We start from the raw sequence: 16,710 nt of genomic DNA on the forward strand, positions 1-16,710 counted from the left end.
AAAACGATTAAAATTTCTGCTGGCGTGGATAGGTAGGTATGGTACTTGTACTTTCAACAATACGTTACTATTCCCCCGCATGTGGGTCGAAAATTTCCATCCCGAGTTCAGAATCCCCTCGATCGCAAATTCTACAAACAAACAGCCCATAGCTTACTGTTTACTTACGTTTACCTGCTCTGAGGTGATCTTCATTTGCTGTTCCGTGTGACTAGATAGTACTCAGATCGGCTGCGGAAATCATCACTGTAATACCAACCAGTTCTCACAATTACTACAGACGCAGCGAGGGGGATTTATATCGCAACATCTTCTTCCTGTTACACACACAGCAGCCAAGAGCATCTGGGATCGCTAAGCAGGTGTTGACTGCATCAAGGCGCACACTTGGTTGTTTTGTTTTTTTAGAAGTCAACTTCTAATCACACCTCAGCCGCAATGGAAGACCCCCTCAGGGAAGTCTACGAGCGGCGACGGGAACTAACCGAGGCCCTAGAGTCGAGCCCATATGATCTCATACTCTACCTCCAACGTGCACTAGTCCACATTGAGCTGGGCTATCCAGACCTGGCCAGTGGCGATGCCTACAGAGCACTGCTCCTCACTGACGAGGTAGCAAACGATGGGTTTGAATATCACGAATCAGCCCTTGAATGCCTCTCGAAATACGAGGGAAGGCCGCTGGCTGAGCTGCTGCACGAGTGTACCCTAGCTGCAACCGCAGTTAGTACAGGCACATCGGCCACCACCACCAAAGGAGATGAATCTACGTTGCTGGCCGAAGCCTCAGTCAAGTGTTTTCAGATACTCTCGTCCAGTCTACTTCGTTGCGGCTGCCTCAAAAGCGCATACAACTTCTGCCAACGAGGCCTGGCAGCCAAGGAGGACGACGAGCAGCTGACCACGACCCTCGAGCTCATCAACGCAGCCGCTCGTCAGAGATTGGGACGGGAGACGGTCGGCGTGGAGGACATGCCCGACGCCGGCCTGGCCCGTAGGGAGGTGTACGCTTGGAACACGCACGAGCCCGACAGGTTCTCGCAGGAGTCGCTCGACTACCTGAACGAACAGCTCGTGGCCATGGCGCCCAAGTGCGTCGTCAAGGCGTCGGAGCTTCCCGTGCTGGCGGCCGGCGTGGCGGAGCAGGGAACATGCAAGCAGCTCGGCGTCTTTGCCGCTGCCGACATTGGGCCCGGCGAGGTCGTGCTGCGGGAGTTTTCTGCTCTCACGGCCAACAACCGGCTGCAGGAGCCCGTGTGCGACGCCTGCGGGGAGGAGCTCCCTTCGCTGGACTCGGCGTCGGCTGAGGATGGAGGCCAACAGGCCGTCAACTGTGAGGAGTGCTACGACACGGTGTTTTGCAGTCAAGAATGCCACGACCAGGCTATGGAGCTTTACCACCCGGCAGTCTGCGACAAGGGGGTAGACTCGATCGCAAAAGACCCCGACGCCGCCGAGATCGACTACTCGCTCTACCTACTACTCCTCGCTCGCCTGCTAGCCATGGCCGAGCACCAGGACACGCACCCACTCGACGTCAGGGAGGTCAAGTACATCTGGGGCGACTTTGTTCCTCGCGGCAGCAGCAGCAGCAGCAGCAACAGCGGTGTCGACGAAAACGATGCCCACTCAATGTCCGGGACCCTCCCGTTCTCCTTCAGGTTCAACATCGAGACGCCGCTGCACGTCCTTGAGACGATGGACGTCGACATCTATCGGACACTGGCAAGGCACGACACATGGGTTATGAATACGCTTTACGCAAAATTCCGCGGCACAGCCTCGGCGAGAAAGAGCACGCGCGACGGCCGTCCCGACGTTGCGGCAGTTCATCCGTTTTGGTGCCTCGCGAACCACGACTGCGACCCGAACGTCACATGGGAATGGAGCGGCAGGATGGTGCTGCGGGCCAAGGAGGAGCGCGTGGAATGGGGAGGAGACCGCCGCGCCGCGGGGATCAAGGCCGGAGACGAGATACTCAACCACTACTGCGACGTCAACCTCGGCGTCCGGCAGCGCCGAGAATGGGCAGAGGGGAGCCTTGGGGGCTGGTGCATGTGCCAGAGGTGCCGGTATGAGGCGGCAGCCGCCGAGAAGGGCGAATGAAAACTCGGTCATGGATTTTCCCACCCCGGAATTCCATACGGTAAATCGAGTCTTGTCTTTTTCTCTTGACAGTTTTCTACAATGTCGGCACACTAGGCCGGAAAAACATAAAGAGTGTCGTCAAATTATAAGACAAGGAATGGATGCGCAGCTGTGCCAAGACGATCACAGTTAGGTGTACCCTGTTCGTCGTCCCGAAACTCCATTCACCCCAAGCGCCAAGGCTCAACTTTGTATTGCTTACACTGGGTGATGTTCGGTGCGGCTCCACGTTCGATTTCCAAGATGATTCGAGCCGTGGCGCCAAGGACCTCTCACTTGGCAAGGTGGCTCGTTGGACTGGGGGAGAAGAGCATTGGACGAGGAGTAAAGATCACGGCAAAGACGGCCAAGGGAAAGCCGTGCCTCGCCAAGAAATCCTCTGCCCAGACGGAGAGATGAGTGGTGGGAACGGTGGGAGACCTAACATGCCACGAGGTACGTAAAGAAGGCGTCTGCACAAGCATCTTTTGTTTGACCAACGGTCTTGGAAGCTCTTGGCAGCGCCCGATAGTACAGTCAGGGTGGGCTTGGCGCTCATCTAGGAGACCCAAAGGGGCTAACCACCTGCCGAATGATATGGCTTGGGGCTGGGCGGGTGACGGCATGTCACATCGCCAATATGTAAGCAGGACAAGGCAGGCAAAACAGAACCAAAAAAAAAAAAAAAAAGCAGGACACGCAGCAAGTGGACGCATCTAGAATTCGGTTCGTCCTATTTTCTTTCTTCTTTTCTGGTATGGCATCACATCACCGCTCTCCACGAGGAGGGGGGGATTTTGAGCCTTTGTTTTTTTTTCTCTTCCGGCTCTCTCGGCAAGAGCTTGTTCTCTGAGGCGCGAGTAAAGTCTTGGAAAAGTTGGGGGACACCCGCGGGAGAGGAACATAGCAGGCATGGCCCCGCTCGACTGGTACTTTTTTTTCTGGGTTTTTCTTGACCTCTCCACCGGACGACGGGAGAAGAAGGGGAAAAAAATAAAATAAAATAAAGGACAGGAAGACAAGACGAAGTGAAAGAAACAACAGGGACATGAGCAAGTCCCGACAGTGTGCATACATAGATTGTTGTCGTGTCGGGATGTACCCATGCAAAGCTGTATTTGAACCCCTCGATTTAGTCGATAATTTTTGTGATAAATGGGACCTCCAATTTAAACGCTCGATCTCTTGCGCAGTACGGCCTATATCGATCATGAGGCCTACAATGCTCGGTGACGAATGCTTGTCGGATCCAGCACCTTGATCTCGTGGCGAGAGGCTGTAGCTAAACATAGTACGTACTTCGTACTTCGTAAATAGGATCCAACGTGGTGAACAGTAGCAGGTAAAGGCTTTTTTTTTTTTTTTTTTTTTTTTTTTTTTTTTTTTTTTTTTTTTTTTTATTCTTGTTCTTCTGTGTCTTCTTTCGTTCCAATCCTTGCGCTTTGATTTTTGACTTTTTTCTTATTGTTGTTGTGGTTCGCTTGGCAATGCTTTTCTTTGCCAAGATTATTGCGTATGCACACAACAGTACAGTACCTGTCTCTCTTTGGTTTCGTCAAAGAAACGAAAGCCAATTAATTAGTCGATCGATAAATATGCCGTGCGACCCGACCGCCTTAGCCGGGGATGAAATGTAGGTTACGCTTTGCTTGACTTGTATTTTTCTTTTTTTTTTTTATTAATATTTTTTGTCACTGTTGCATAAAAACAGTGGAGGATACATGACGAGCAATTCATTACAGTACAAAACATCACTATTAGTTGTAGTATTAGTTTCAAAACCAAAAATAAAAGAGAGGGGGAGGGTACAACAAAGCCTACACCAAAAAAAAAAAAAAAAAAAAAAAAAAAAAGATTGTGGGACTTTATCTCTCGGGTCAGTCTCAGCTCAAGAAGCCGTGCGATGGCATTTGTCTTGGTCCTAGGCAAGCCTAGGGTATTGATTGGTGGGTGAGTGGAGATGACAAGATATTGCATTCTCTGGGCGTGGCCGCCCAGGCCAAGGATCTTGGCATGCGCGGAGAGCCTTCTTGGCCTGTTAAAGCTTGTGTCTACAAGTCTGGGCGATTATGGGGATCATGGTCGTACGCGTGTCACCTTCTCCACTCTGTTTTCAAGTTAGAAGGTGAAGAAAGTTGGGTTCAGTTGCAACTGTGCCCAGAAATACAGTACTACGTAAATACTGCAACCTACCGGCCTGGGTTCCTGAGTTAGACAGACCCGCCGGGCTGGGGGTGGATTGCAGAACAAGGAGGACACTTCTTTGCCTACAAAAGTACTATGAGCAGTAATCACTTACCGAATGCTGGTGGGATACTTTTTTTTTTTTAACCCATCAATCAGGTGTCTGTTAATCCACCCGATTTAGACAAACATCCTGGTTTCGCAGTGTTCTTTTATTACACACCACCCTGTCCGTCTGCTTCGTTTCAACTCCCCTCCAAAGAACCAAAAAAAATATGACGATTGTCTGAGGGTAACACAGTCACTCTAAAACCACACAAGGGAAAAAAAGAGGGCTGAAAAAATAAGGGTCGATATTGCAAGCGAATCTAATTATTCTGTCGCCCCCCCATTCTAAATAGAGTAGATCATAATCGTTCGATTTCTGTTTTGCGAAATTCCTCGCTAATAATTAACATGGAATGAAAGTTAGGTCGTTGCGCTCTGCGCGGGGCACCCAGTCGAAGTGGGCGCCCGCGCTTGTGGATGAGATGGCGCTGCCTTAGGGGACCCGCGGCTTTAGATATCAGTATGTCATACCTACCTTGCTTGGCCTTACCAAAGGCGACCTTGGTTGTAGTACTGCTGCCACTGTAGGATTGTTTATTTTGAGTTATGTCTTTTAGTATTTTTTTTATTTTTTTTTTTTTTTTATTTTTTGACCTCCTCTTTGCCCCATGTAATGATCGCTAAAATCTATTGCCTCCTGGCCAGCGAAGCTCAGGGGTGGTCGAAAGGAGAAATGAGAAAAATTAGTACTGCTCAAAGCAATAACGGGTTTTTTTCCCATGACAGAGTCAAGGAGGCAAGGTGGTAAGATGGATGGATTAATCGTACAGTAGGATGATGGGCTAGGGCTCTGCCTTTCTCCGTAAAGGCCAAATCCCTGTCTGCCAAGACCTTGGGAGAGTCTTGTGGTCTTGGCCCGGCGTTGGAGTTTCCGACTAAAGTACCTCACGCTAAGGGGTACTTCTTGGCAAAGTTTTCTCAACCCCTCACCACCAAATTTATTATGTCGCTCCAGAGGGTCACTGCCACTCCACAAGTACCTCGTAGCGCAGGAACAAGCAGACGCACCCGAGCCGAGAATGCCAAGACTTTGCCAAGACTTGGCATTATGAAGCGGGAGAGGAGGGAAGAAGAATCGCCTTCTCACGGGAGAAGGCTAACGAACATATAGCAGCCTGTCCCCTGATGTCCTTTGCCAGTCTGGTTCTTTTCTTGACATTCTTTCTTCTTGGTAAATAACGACACGGTTTTTCTTTCGAGGGAATTTTCCAAGAACTCAATCTCGTCAACTCGTTTTCAAAGGTTGTGTTCGTCAAGAAGTCTGGCTCGGGACTCCTAGTGGACCTTCTTACACTTAGCCCCTGCACCCTACCTACCATACCCTTTGTGTCTTTTTTTCCTCGCCCACGTGCGCGTCGAGACCATCGGCAAAACAAAAGACCCGAACAGAGGAAACAAGCGGCAGTAGCAGCACGACATAAAGCGCCAGCCATATCGAATATCGATAACGGGCAAAACAAGCGAAATAGGACTCGGGCCCGATTGTTACCCCGATCCCCACCATCCAAACCGACTGCTGCCCTGCCCTGACTGGGTGGCTCGCTCATTGAGAGCAAAGTTTCCAAATCAGCCTAAGCCATGTCGGCACAACCATCGGCTCAGCCTGCCCAACAGGCGCCGGCGACAAGTCAAGCACCCACAACCGAGTCCTCCAGCTCAAACTCCAACGGCAACACACCCGCACCCTCCACATCGACGACAGCGACATCGCAGTCCAGCGATGATTCGTTGATCTGCCGTTGGAACCAGTGCAGCGAGCGTTTCCCTTCGGCTGAGGCCCTCTATGTAAGTTGCTAACGGCCCCACCAACTCTCTCACTTGCCCTGCACTAGACTGCGCCTCGTTTGGGTTGCAGTCATGATTTGGATCCAAGCGCGCTGCGCGCGTCACATCACAAGCGGGAAACCCCATACATTGCTTGGCACTTCCGTTTCAGGATTGGATCATGGCTGCAAATTCAAACCTAGTTACCAAAACGGGGAAAGAATAAGAAGAAACAAAGAAAAAAAAAGCATACTAACAATATTCCAAGGATCACATCTGCGAGCGTCACGTGGGTCGCAAGAGCACCAACAACCTCAACCTCACGTGCCACTGGAACTCTTGCAGAACCACGACTGTCAAGAGGGACCACATCACCTCTCACATCAGAGTCCATGTACCATTGAAGCCGCACAAATGTGACTTCTGTGGCAAGTCGTTCAAGAGGCCTCAGGATCTGAAGAAGCACGTTAAGGTAAGCTAACTTAGAAACCGTTCTGTGCCCATTCTTGACCGCAGTTTCTCACCATCTTTGTCTTCCAAACAGACACACGCCGACGACTCGGTTCTTGCCCGATCACCCCAGGATCCCAACGCAAACTTGGGTCCCGGTGCTTATCGCGGTCACACCAGCAAAGGTATGCTCCAAATCTTATCTTGAATCTCTGGATCTCCCCCATCTCCCCTTAAATTTATTTTCTTATTATTTCCAATTTCTGAGGCTAATCCGCCTCCTCAGCTCCTTCTAGCTACTATGATCACAATGGCCATGTGCGTACTAACTCGGCATTTGGTCAGCCGCACCATCACCAGAATGGACACGCTAGCTATTATTCCCACCCTCCAGCCCCTTACGGCGGTGGTATGTACTACCAGCCGCCTCATATGGGACCTCGTGGTGATATCTTTGGGCATCCAGGCGCAGGGGCTTACGATTCGCGCAAGCGTGGTTACGATGACCTGAACGATTTCTTTGGAAATCTGAAGCGTCGTCAGTTCGACGCTTCGTCGTACGCCCACGTCGGCCGTTCCCTGGTCCCTCTGCATGGTGCCCTATCTGTCCATACCGGTGGTGTTGGTGGCATGGCCACCGAGTACATGGCTGCTGCTCCGCCGCCTTCCAGCGCTGTCTCCATGGGAGGCGCCGGACCCTTGGCCCAGCACTACTACCTTCCCCCCATGCCCAGCTTGAGGACCAAGAACGACTTGGAGCAGATCGACCAGATTCTGGAGCACATGCAGTCCACCGTTTACGAGAACTCAGGATCGTCTCCTGGTGCTCACTACGGTTCGGCCTCGGGCTACGACATGCGTCACCAGTCTCCGGTCGGCATTCGCCCACCCATGAGCGATCACTACGGCCAACAGCAACACTCGCCCATGACGGCGGTTTCTTCTTCGCACGGCGGCTCCCCGGCTGTCACTCCTCCGTCCAGCAACCTTTCATACACCTCGGGTCATTCCCCTGGTGCTTCTTCGGCTGCCCTGTCCCCGAGCTCCCGCCAAGGATCCTCAATCAGCTATCCTACACTCCCTGCGGCCGCAGGGTCTTCAGCCACCGCTCAACTCGGCTCAAACTTCAGCTCCGTCGAGAGGCGCCTATCTGGAGGCATCCTGCAGAGCGCCAGCCGGGACCGGGAACGCGAATCAAGCTACGATGGTGCATCCACGCCCCGTGGCCCAGAATCCATCGGATCGCCTTCCGCATCCTCAGATGCCTCGGGCTCCGAGCCAGAGTCGTACGACTCATGGGTTCAGAACATGCGTACCATCGAGGCCCTCCGGGAACTCGTACGGGAGCGCCTCAGACGCGGACAGTACGACGACGTCGAAGAATCGGTTGACCTGCCACCGATCAAGACAGAGAGGCCTGAGGAGGAGCAAAAGCCTCTTTACCCTTCTCTCCGCATGTCATAGCATTAAATGTGCTGACCTGCTTCTTCCCCACTCACTTCAACTTGTCCATATTGGGATTCTTTTGGCATGCGTTTTTTCTATCTATCTTTCGGCTGCTTATTGTTGATACTTCTTGGGTTTATGTACGAACCCAACTGCTACGGGTGTCGTCTTTAGGGTTTTGTGGCGTTCCGGCGGTTGGTGATACCGATTGTTATCAGCGCAACGTATCGTGTGCTGGCTTTGTTGCTTTATGAAAGGGTTAATTCTCATCCTTATTTTCCATGCCATGAATTCACGTTTTGTTCCCTCGTCAATGTTTGCAACTGCTTTCGACGGTGATGCATATAGTATTGTGTATAGTATATGAAATTGCCATTTTGCTGTATTGATTTCGAAGGGACTGTGAATGGACGGACCTTGGAATCTTCTTTGTTCCTTTGCTGGCTGGTCTAATAGTTCAAAATTTGATCCGATAGTCCGTGGCGTCCAACAAAGAGACAATGTATATTGATCTAGCGTTTGGTTGCTAATGGGCCCTGCCACTTGCTCGAGCTTGTATCCAATACTGCACTTTATCTATTCAAATCTATCTCTATCAAGTAAGGCGCCATACTTTCTCCGTGTTGAAAAGCTAGGCCGCCCACCGTTTATTGACCGGCGGCGAGCAGGTCGCTCAGCTTGTCGACATAAAAGGCCGGGCGGGCGACGGCGTCCTCCTTCTCCCAGTCCTCCTTCTTGTTGACGCCGGTCTGCACGGCCAGGGTACCGCCCAGCTTGCCCTCGATGCCAAACTTGATGTCGGTGTCGAGGCGGTCGCCGATCATGCAGGTTCGGGAGCGGTCTAGCTTGAACTTGCCCTCGACGGCGTCCATCATGGCCTGGCTGGGTTTTCCGAGGGCCAAGGGCTGACGTCCAATCATGTTTGCGATGGGGATCATGGTCGAACCCGCACCGGGGAAGAAGTTGCCGCTCATGGGCAAGGTGGAGTCGGTGTTGGAGGCGATGAAGGCGGCGCCGCGGCGGAGGTACTGGTATGCGTGCGCGATCTTGAGGTAGTTGATGTGGAAGTCCAGCCCGGCCAGCACGACGCCGACGTCCGGGTCCAGCACCGACCCGTCGGCCAGGCCCTTCCAGTCGGCGTCGGTCATGTCGTGCCGGTAGGCCGGGTCGGTGCCGCCGATGAAGGGCACGCCTTCGCTCCGCAGCTCGTCCTCAATGCCGCGCTCGCCCACCACAAACACTTTGTTGCGTGGCGCCTCGGGCTTGAGGATCCGCGAGATGTAGATGGCGGCAGAGTAGGCAGAACCAAAGATGTCGTCCACGTCGCACTCGATGCCCTTGGATGCGAGCTTCTTCTGGTACTCGGGGCGGGACTTGGTCGAGTTGTTGGTGACAAAGACGGTCCTTTTGTCTAGACTTATGGTGCTTAGCATGTGTTCTACTTTGGGGAGGATATTTGTTTTAACCGTTCTCTCTTTCTCTTCTGTCTCTTTCATCCTTCTCTTCTCCTAGCATCAACGCCTTCCGGGGACATGTTCACGAACTCTTTGCTCTCAACATGGCAATGGTTTCAGGCACGCCTTCAAAGACATTATCACCTGACCAGAGGACCCCTGACAAGAGGGTCGATTCGCAGTATTAGCATTCTTCCATTTCTGACTGCCTTTCAAAATTAGCCTTTTTGAATACCATCACAGTCAAGCAGGAAAGTCTGCCACAAGGTTTTTTTTTTTTTGGTCAGCATGTGTATTACTTTCATTGGGCAGAGCCTATCTGGTTATCTTTTTCTTTTCTTTTTCTTGTGTCTAATTATAATAGCAGTTCGAGACGAGATGGCATACATCGAATTTGTCCAGAAACTCATTGATGGCGGCAGTGTTGCCAGACAGGAACTGTGAGGTTTGAGTTTGCGCCATTTCGTCTTTGCTGGGTCGGACGGGAAGTGGGCGTAAAAGAACGTTAGTCTTTTTATTTTATTTTATTTTATTTCAGGCTCTCTCGTTTTCGCCGGGCTGTTCGGTAAGGTGGTATACTGCTGTAGGGTTGATACAATTAAAAATCACAAAGGTTAAAGCACTGTTTCCCACACTCTATCCTTCTCGGTTGATAAAGCGGATCGGACGGGTGGACAGACTGGATTCGGTGTCAAGTTCCCACGGGTCTCGGTCGGATCGCCGGAGTGGGAAGATTGGGCTATTGCTGGGGGGATCTTCGGGACCAAGTCCGTTGCCAATCCCGGAATCAACCCCACCATGGAAGAAAAAAAATCACAAGCCTGCCTGAGAAATTTGGCAAATGAACCCCTCATGACGCAACTGCGGCGGATGGGCCCGACAAAGTAAATAACCTACTAGCCTGGGCACATACCTAGGCTGAGGCCTGCAAGCGTAGCTTCTTGGGGGAGCTACGTAATCCCGACTGAGGGGCAGAAATGTATTGTGCTCACTTGTACTACCGAAGGTAGGTACCTAGGTAGGTAGGTAAATAGCTACACCAGGTAGCCATGCTCATCGAATCACTTCTGCCAAACCAACATGAAAATAGGCCCGGCAATTATTTTAAACAGCACCAATCTACGTTTTTTACTTTGTCTGGTTCTGGTCTAGTACTCAAAGTTCTCACGCGACATCTAATGTCGCGCCATGACACCTAGGTTCGCATAACCACCATCCTCTCCAACGTGTGCTGATACTACCCAAGGTATCGACAAGTGTCCATCTAATTTAATTACTTTTGAATTTCTCTGATTTGCCTACTGGTTTGCTTGTGCATGACATGTGCTGTTGTTCTCTTTAGTTCTGGCGATTTCTTTAGTACCGCGGTCTGTGGTACCACGTACATATACGGTATCCACCGTGGAGCTTTTTCCTCCCGGGAAACTCAATGCAAATCAATAGCAAAGCCACAGTCGACGATCCAGCCCACTTACCAATGTTGGTAGTGATGTGATGTTCGGGACAGGTTTATGGGGGTTTCATGATTTTTTGGAAATAGGGATTTGTCACTTTCGATGCTGTCATAGAACCGCATTCCCACCCATACCATTCGTCAAGGAGGTCCCTGTTTCTAGCGCAAACTAGGAGGCCATTCTTGGTTTGTTCCGGTCTGAATTGGACCAACTCTGCTTGTAACACTTGCTCAGGGGGGAAGACCAGAATATGCATGGAACCGTGAGAAGGAGAAGAAAGTTTTTTTTTTTTTTTTCTCTCTCTCTCCTTTACTTCCTTTACTATGTAAGGGACATCTGATACTAGCAAGTATCAGTGTTGTGCATGTGAAGCTCGTGAAATCATACACTGTAAATCGATGGAGGGCAGGTAAACGAGGGATGAATGACTCCCTGTGATGAAGCTATGTCAGTGACGCAGTAGGAGGTATTTTGAGCTAAGGTAATGTAGATGCATCAGAAAACATAAGCTTACTGATGCGCATGAATACTAACTAATAAATGTTCACCATCACCTTTACCACGTGGGTTAAATTTAAACACATGGATGCTATACTTGTTGCATACTCAAACTCGGGTCACCCATGAGGGAAGTTGGCCAAGAAAACCTTCGATTTCCTAATGATGAAATGCGACCGCCCTCCCCCGTTATCGCCAGAGGCGATAACCGAGAAGAAAGATTAAAAAAAAAAAAAAAAAAGGCGTTGCCGCGCAGGTTGGCGTGGTCAATCAAACCATCCCACATTTATTATTTACAGCCCGGTACTTGCCTTGCCATACATTACTCGACTAGGAGCACCCACAATTAAATCCCTCCTTTTCCTCCCTCTTGGATCTCCTTTGCACTCAGCTGTCTACTGCGTGGCGTGGTACTTACCTCAGGCACTCACTCACACACAACAACCCACACCCACCATCCTTCTTCTACCCACCATCGAACCAACACCTCAAAACCCACTACCAACCCAAGAAGAAGAAAATTCATAATTGCAAACGCTTAATCACCATTTTCTAGTCCAAACCCCGCCTTCGTTTTATCGGTTCAAGCTTTTAATCCCAAGCTTGGCAACATATAACATCAAAAGAGAAAAAAAAAGCCCCGCGCAAAGCTCTTCATATATTAGACAGGACGAACCATCAGCTACTTTTGCGATCGCCACGCTGCCTGCTGGCACCTTCGCCTCTCTGTGCTTACTCTCCCCTCATCTTCCTCTTTGCACTCTCCTCGTCCTTCGCATTCATCCTCACCACAATGGGCAAGCAAGCCAACCTTTTCGCCTTTGCGGGCGTTGATGCGCTCGCCCCCGCGCTCCGATCCTACGTCATCCAGTGCCAAGACGCCGGCATAACAAGACACGACGTCTTCAAGGTCGCCGTCTCGGGCGGCTCTCTACCCAAGACCCTGGCACAGGCCCTCCTCGCCGCTCCGGCGCCCGGCGAGCCCGAGGTGCGCTGGGACAAGTGGGAGATATTCTTCGCCGATGAGCGCGCCGTGCCGCTCGACCACGAGGACTCTAACTATGGCCTGCTCAAGAAGGAGCTTCTGGACAAGATCCAGGGCCCCCAGCCGACCGTTCACGCCATCGACATCGAGGTCCTCGACGACACGCAGGAGCTGGCCGACCGCTACGAGCAGACCCTGGTCCGCAGCTTCGCCAGCCGCGACAGCGTCAAGCTCCCCATCTTCGACCTGCTGCTGCTCGGCTGCGGCCCCGACGGCCACACCTGCAGCCTTTTCCCGGGACACGAGCTGCTGCGTGAGACGAGCGCCTGGGTCGCCCCCATCGAGGACAGCCCCAAGCCCCCGCCCCGCCGCATTACCCTGACCCTGCCCGTGGTCACCCACAGCGTGCGCGTCGCCTTTGTCGCCACCGGCGGCGGCAAGAAGGACATCATGAAGCAGATCTTTGACCAGGAGTCTGGCCTGCCGTGCGCCCTCGTGAACCAAGGCACAGGCGACAGGTGTTCTTGGTTCGTCGACAACCCAGCAGTCGAGGGCGTTAGCTTTCCTAGGAGGAGCTTCAACTTGTAGATGGACGTGGGAAAAATAAAAAAAGGGGTTTTTCTTTTTTCTTTTTTTTTTCTCTTATCTCTTTTTTTTCTTCCTTGACACAACCCAAAACCCGGATGGGCATATATATGATGACGACCAATTTACCTAGCGAGAGGCGGAATTTTGTTTGTTATTTATTTGATTCTTTTTCCGTCTCTTGTCCTTCTCATTCTGAAGACCAGAAACCAAAAAAGGCATTTCCAATGGCGCTAAAGGGGGAATGGATCCTATGGGCAGCTTAAGGTTGACCCATTTATTTGATGCTAAGCATAGTTTTGCCTTTGTTTTCTTTGATGACTGACGCAACCTTCTTGTTTCAATCTCTCTCCCTCTCTCCCTCTCCCTCTCCTAATCTTGTCTCGTGGCTAGACTCGTCCTATCCCTATTTTCTTTCGAGTCAAGTAGAGAAAGAGCCCTACCTCATGACAGTTCGTTGTATGATGCCCGCAGGGAAATGCCTTTAAAATAGATACAAAGCTCCCCATTGCAGCAGCATCTTTTTTGGACGTCCAGCTAGAAGGTGGGGAGAGCACTTGTGTGTAACAATCGTTTCTCTTTATCTCAGCATTTTCCTTTCATTTTCTCTCACTTCGTGACCCTCTTCTCGCGGATATAAAAGGCGGCCACCAAGGCAAAGAACAAAAAGACGGTGTTGGCCATGAAGACGGCCGCGACGCCGAACCTGTAGGACTTGCGAACGACGTCGGCCAGCTGGGGTTCGAGCTGACCGATATAGTCGAGGCTCTCACGCACGCGCTCTCCTATACGCAGGGCCTCGTCACCGTCACCGAGCTTGGCCGCAAGCTGCGTGCGCAGGGCTTGCTGCATCACGGCCGACATGACGCTCACGCCGATCGACAGCCCGAGTGAACGGAACAGGTACGAACACGCTATCACCACGGCCGCATCTTCGGTTGCCGCATTGGAGATGAGACCGACGAGTGTTGTTGTCAGACCTGTCGGTTCAACTTGGTGTTAGTGGGTTTGACCAATCAATACAGCACACCCCCCAGCGGCTGGGAGGAGATTTTGTCGAGGTGATGAAGGGGAATGGAATGTCCATACCTGCACCATTACCAAATGATGACAAGGCCAGGCCAACGGTTGTGCCCACAACAGAGTCCGTCAGGATCCCGGTACAGAGCACCAAGGGCAGGGAGCTGAGAAACAGCGTCGCATACGAGGCAACCGTGAGCCAGTAGTACCGGCCGGTCCTCTTGATGATGTATCCTCCACCCAGGGAAGCAACTACACCGGCGATAGAGCCTGGTATAAACAAGAGACTTGCCTCGACGACAGTCATGCCATAATAAGCCTGGTACAACAGCGGCAGGTAAAACCACTTTTTTATCACCAAAATTCCGTCAGTACCTAGACTCCAAACACTCGTACCAAGTCAGAAAAGGGCCGGGCCGCGGGTTACTCACCACAGGCATTTGGCCACCGACGCCGAAAAAGTTGGCAGCATAACAAGCGAACAATGATCTATCGAAGATGATGTGACCGGGTGCGAAGGGGTGCGATGCGACCTTCATCTCAATCAGGACGAAGACGATGAAAAGAAAGGGGGCGAGGGCCAGCGAGACCACCGTGAACAGCTCACTCCAGCCGTTGTTGCTTCCGTTGTCCAACGCCAGCAGGAGAGAGAAGACGGCAGCGATGAGACAGGCTGCTCCGAGAAAGTCGATCTTGGCAAGCTTCTCCTTCCAGTGCGAATGTCCCGCGTCGGGCGACTTGAGAATAAAGTAGACTGCGGCGAAGGCAGCAAGACAGATGGGGAACTGGCCGATGAAGGACCACCGCCAACCGACAGAGTCGGCGAGTAGACCTCCTATGGGGGCGCCGGTCGCGGATCCCATGGCGTAAACGACGTTAATATAGCCCTGCCATACTCCTCTCTCCCGTAAGGGGACCAGATCTGTGAGTAATATGCTGACAACACTGGTCATGCCGCCGCCACCGATGCCAGAGACGGCCCTTGCAATGATCAATTCTGTGAAAGCGGAGGCAGTGACAAACAGACAAATGATGAAATGCCAAGGGGTTAGCACAGTAGAACACACCACATATCACAAAGGGCTCTCATCACGCGAGTGAAAGAAATAAAGGAGTGGTTCAGTGGGCAATATATCTCACGATTCATATCCCGGGCAAGCCCGCATCCAAGACATCCCAGGCCAAAGATGAAGTACGAAGCGAGGAGACACTCTTTCCTCCCGAAGATGTCGCTGAGCTTGCCGGATAGGGGCTGGAAGCTTGTGAGGGTGAGAAAGTAACTGCAGCAGGAACAATGAAGAATGTTTAGCAGCTTGATTACAAGTTCATTTACACTTCACACCGCTTTTCTCTCTTCATATCACCACCACATTCTCAGTCAGTTTGGTCCTTACGCGGTTGCTACCCAGGATGTGCTGTTCAAGGCATTCAGGTCGCTGCCAATCTTGGCGTACGTTGCGACGGCCAGGAGCTGGTCCACGGCGCAGAGGTAAACGCCGATGCTGATGGCGGGCATCAGAAGCTTCATGTTTGGGGGAGGTGACCCGGGCCTCCTGCTGCCGCCACCGCCACTCGAACCGTTCCGGGCCTCGTTGGCGTCGCTTCTACCGCCTCCCCCAATACCTGGGCCCGGGAGACCGGCATCCTCGGCCGCGCTGACGACCCTCTCGAGGTCGGCGGCGAGGATTGGCGTTGAACATTCCGAGTCGGACGGCGAGGATCCGCTGCTGTGAGTAAACGTCCCGTTCACCGTAGGTTGGCCATTTTGCAGCAGAGGGCTATGCTCGGATGGGTTAGAGTGACCGTTTTCTGTCATTGTATGAAAAAAGAACACGCGCGAAGGCTTCGCCAAGTAGTCTCGGGATTTTCTCCTTGTTCGATGTATTACTTTTGTGAGTTTATTCCTTTTTTCGATTGGGAAAAATCCGGCTGTTACGAATTTATTCTGCTCTTATCTTAAAATAAATAAATAAACTAGGGTTCAAAAATAAGAAAAAAAGGGTTACCAAGTCCCAAGACTACGGGAAAGTCATTTAAGGTTTACCAATTATGGAGATACTATAGGTTGATGAACCCGGTCTGGGGAAAAGCTGGAAGGTCCCCGTGACGTATGACGTTGTGGAGAGGGGATATGGATGTGGCTTTGTGGCTGAAGATTTTGTGGTGGGGTTCTCTTGACCGGTCTTGGTTTTGTGTCCGTAGTGTTGTAGATCTGTTTGCCTTTGGGGAGGCGATGCAAAGAGGTGAAAAATCGACAGGGTGTACACGGCAAAGGCGTGTTGCCAGCTCGGATTGTTTAGGATCTTTTGAATGATTTCATCGCTGTACCGAAAAAGAAAAAAAAGGTTGAGTGGGTACATGCGTCCCATCTCGAATTAGAGATGTCATATGTAATAATGCATTAGTTTAAGGCATTTAAACTGAATCGAATCGCAAGCACCTATAGAATAAGATGGTAGGTAGATTGATTTGTGGGATTTGGTACGGGCCTGCACATTACTCAAGTCAAGGTAGGTGAGGTAGTAGTTAGTTTAGGTAAGTATCGATGTTAGACGTTTTGTTTCCACAAATGTTCGCCGATGATGATATGTGTACGAGTACGGCAAGTACTTTCTATTTCCGTACCGGTTAATCA

The 16,710-nt window shown here is 51.3% G+C and overlaps 5 protein-coding genes across 5 annotated transcripts; 3 read left to right on the forward strand and 2 right to left on the reverse strand.

The window, feature by feature from the left end:
• Positions 1-438: 438 nt before the first annotated feature.
• On the forward strand, positions 439-2,106 carry PgNI_04634 (uncharacterized protein; the record flags this gene model as incomplete). Its single annotated transcript, XM_031124678.1, has 1 exon — positions 439-2,106. The coding sequence occupies one exon, from the start codon at positions 439-441 to the stop codon at positions 2,104-2,106; it is 1,668 nt and encodes a 555-aa protein (XP_030985485.1).
• Positions 2,107-5,997: 3,891 nt separating this feature from the next.
• Positions 5,998-8,097, forward strand: PgNI_04635 (uncharacterized protein; the record flags this gene model as incomplete). The annotated part of the gene is made up of 4 exons (XM_031124679.1): positions 5,998-6,204; positions 6,452-6,655; positions 6,728-6,818; positions 6,920-8,097. The coding sequence occupies 4 exons, from the start codon at positions 5,998-6,000 to the stop codon at positions 8,095-8,097; spliced, it is 1,680 nt and encodes a 559-aa protein (XP_030985486.1).
• A 629-nt stretch (positions 8,098-8,726) lies between these two features.
• PgNI_04636 (uncharacterized protein) lies at positions 8,727-9,995 on the reverse strand (the record flags this gene model as incomplete). Its single annotated transcript, XM_031124680.1, has 4 exons — positions 8,727-9,490; positions 9,624-9,692; positions 9,769-9,790; positions 9,921-9,995. 4 exons carry the CDS (start codon positions 9,993-9,995, stop codon positions 8,727-8,729), a joined length of 930 nt encoding a protein of 309 aa, XP_030985487.1.
• Positions 9,996-11,770: 1,775 nt separating this feature from the next.
• Positions 11,771-16,000, reverse strand: PgNI_04637 (uncharacterized protein). Its single transcript, XM_031124681.1, has 5 exons — positions 15,470-16,000; positions 15,216-15,355; positions 14,507-15,072; positions 14,145-14,421; positions 11,771-14,035 (listed from the first exon to the last, which is right to left on the reverse strand). The coding sequence occupies exons 1-5, from the start codon at positions 15,889-15,891 to the stop codon at positions 13,665-13,667; spliced, it is 1,776 nt and encodes a 591-aa protein (XP_030985488.1). The 5' UTR covers positions 15,892-16,000; the 3' UTR covers positions 11,771-13,664.
• On the forward strand, positions 12,279-13,058 carry PgNI_04638 (uncharacterized protein; the record flags this gene model as incomplete). The annotated part of the gene is made up of 1 exon (XM_031124682.1): positions 12,279-13,058. One exon carries the CDS (start codon positions 12,279-12,281, stop codon positions 13,056-13,058), a length of 780 nt encoding a protein of 259 aa, XP_030985479.1.
• Positions 16,001-16,710: the final 710 nt, after the last annotated feature.

This window comes from Pyricularia grisea (genome assembly GCF_004355905.1).
Source record: "Pyricularia grisea strain NI907 chromosome Unknown Pyricularia_grisea_NI907_Scaffold_2, whole genome shotgun sequence".
NCBI lineage: Eukaryota > Fungi > Ascomycota > Sordariomycetes > Magnaporthales > Pyriculariaceae > Pyricularia > Pyricularia grisea.

What these genes read in the sequence shown, in the direction of transcription:
- PgNI_04637 (XM_031124681.1), bottom strand. Translation starts at nt 15,891, where the DNA reads ATGACAGAAAACGGTCACTCTAACCCATCCGAGCATAGCCCTCTGCTG. An exon ending in ACATCCTGGGTAGCAACCGC is followed by an intron (nt 15,356 to 15,469) that starts GTAAGGACCAAA and finishes TTCCTGCTGCAG; the next exon opens with TTACTTTCTCACCCTCACAA. An exon ending in ATCATTTGGTAATGGTGCAG is followed by an intron (nt 14,036 to 14,144) that starts GTATGGACATTC and finishes TTGAACCGACAG; the next exon opens with GTCTGACAACAACACTCGTC.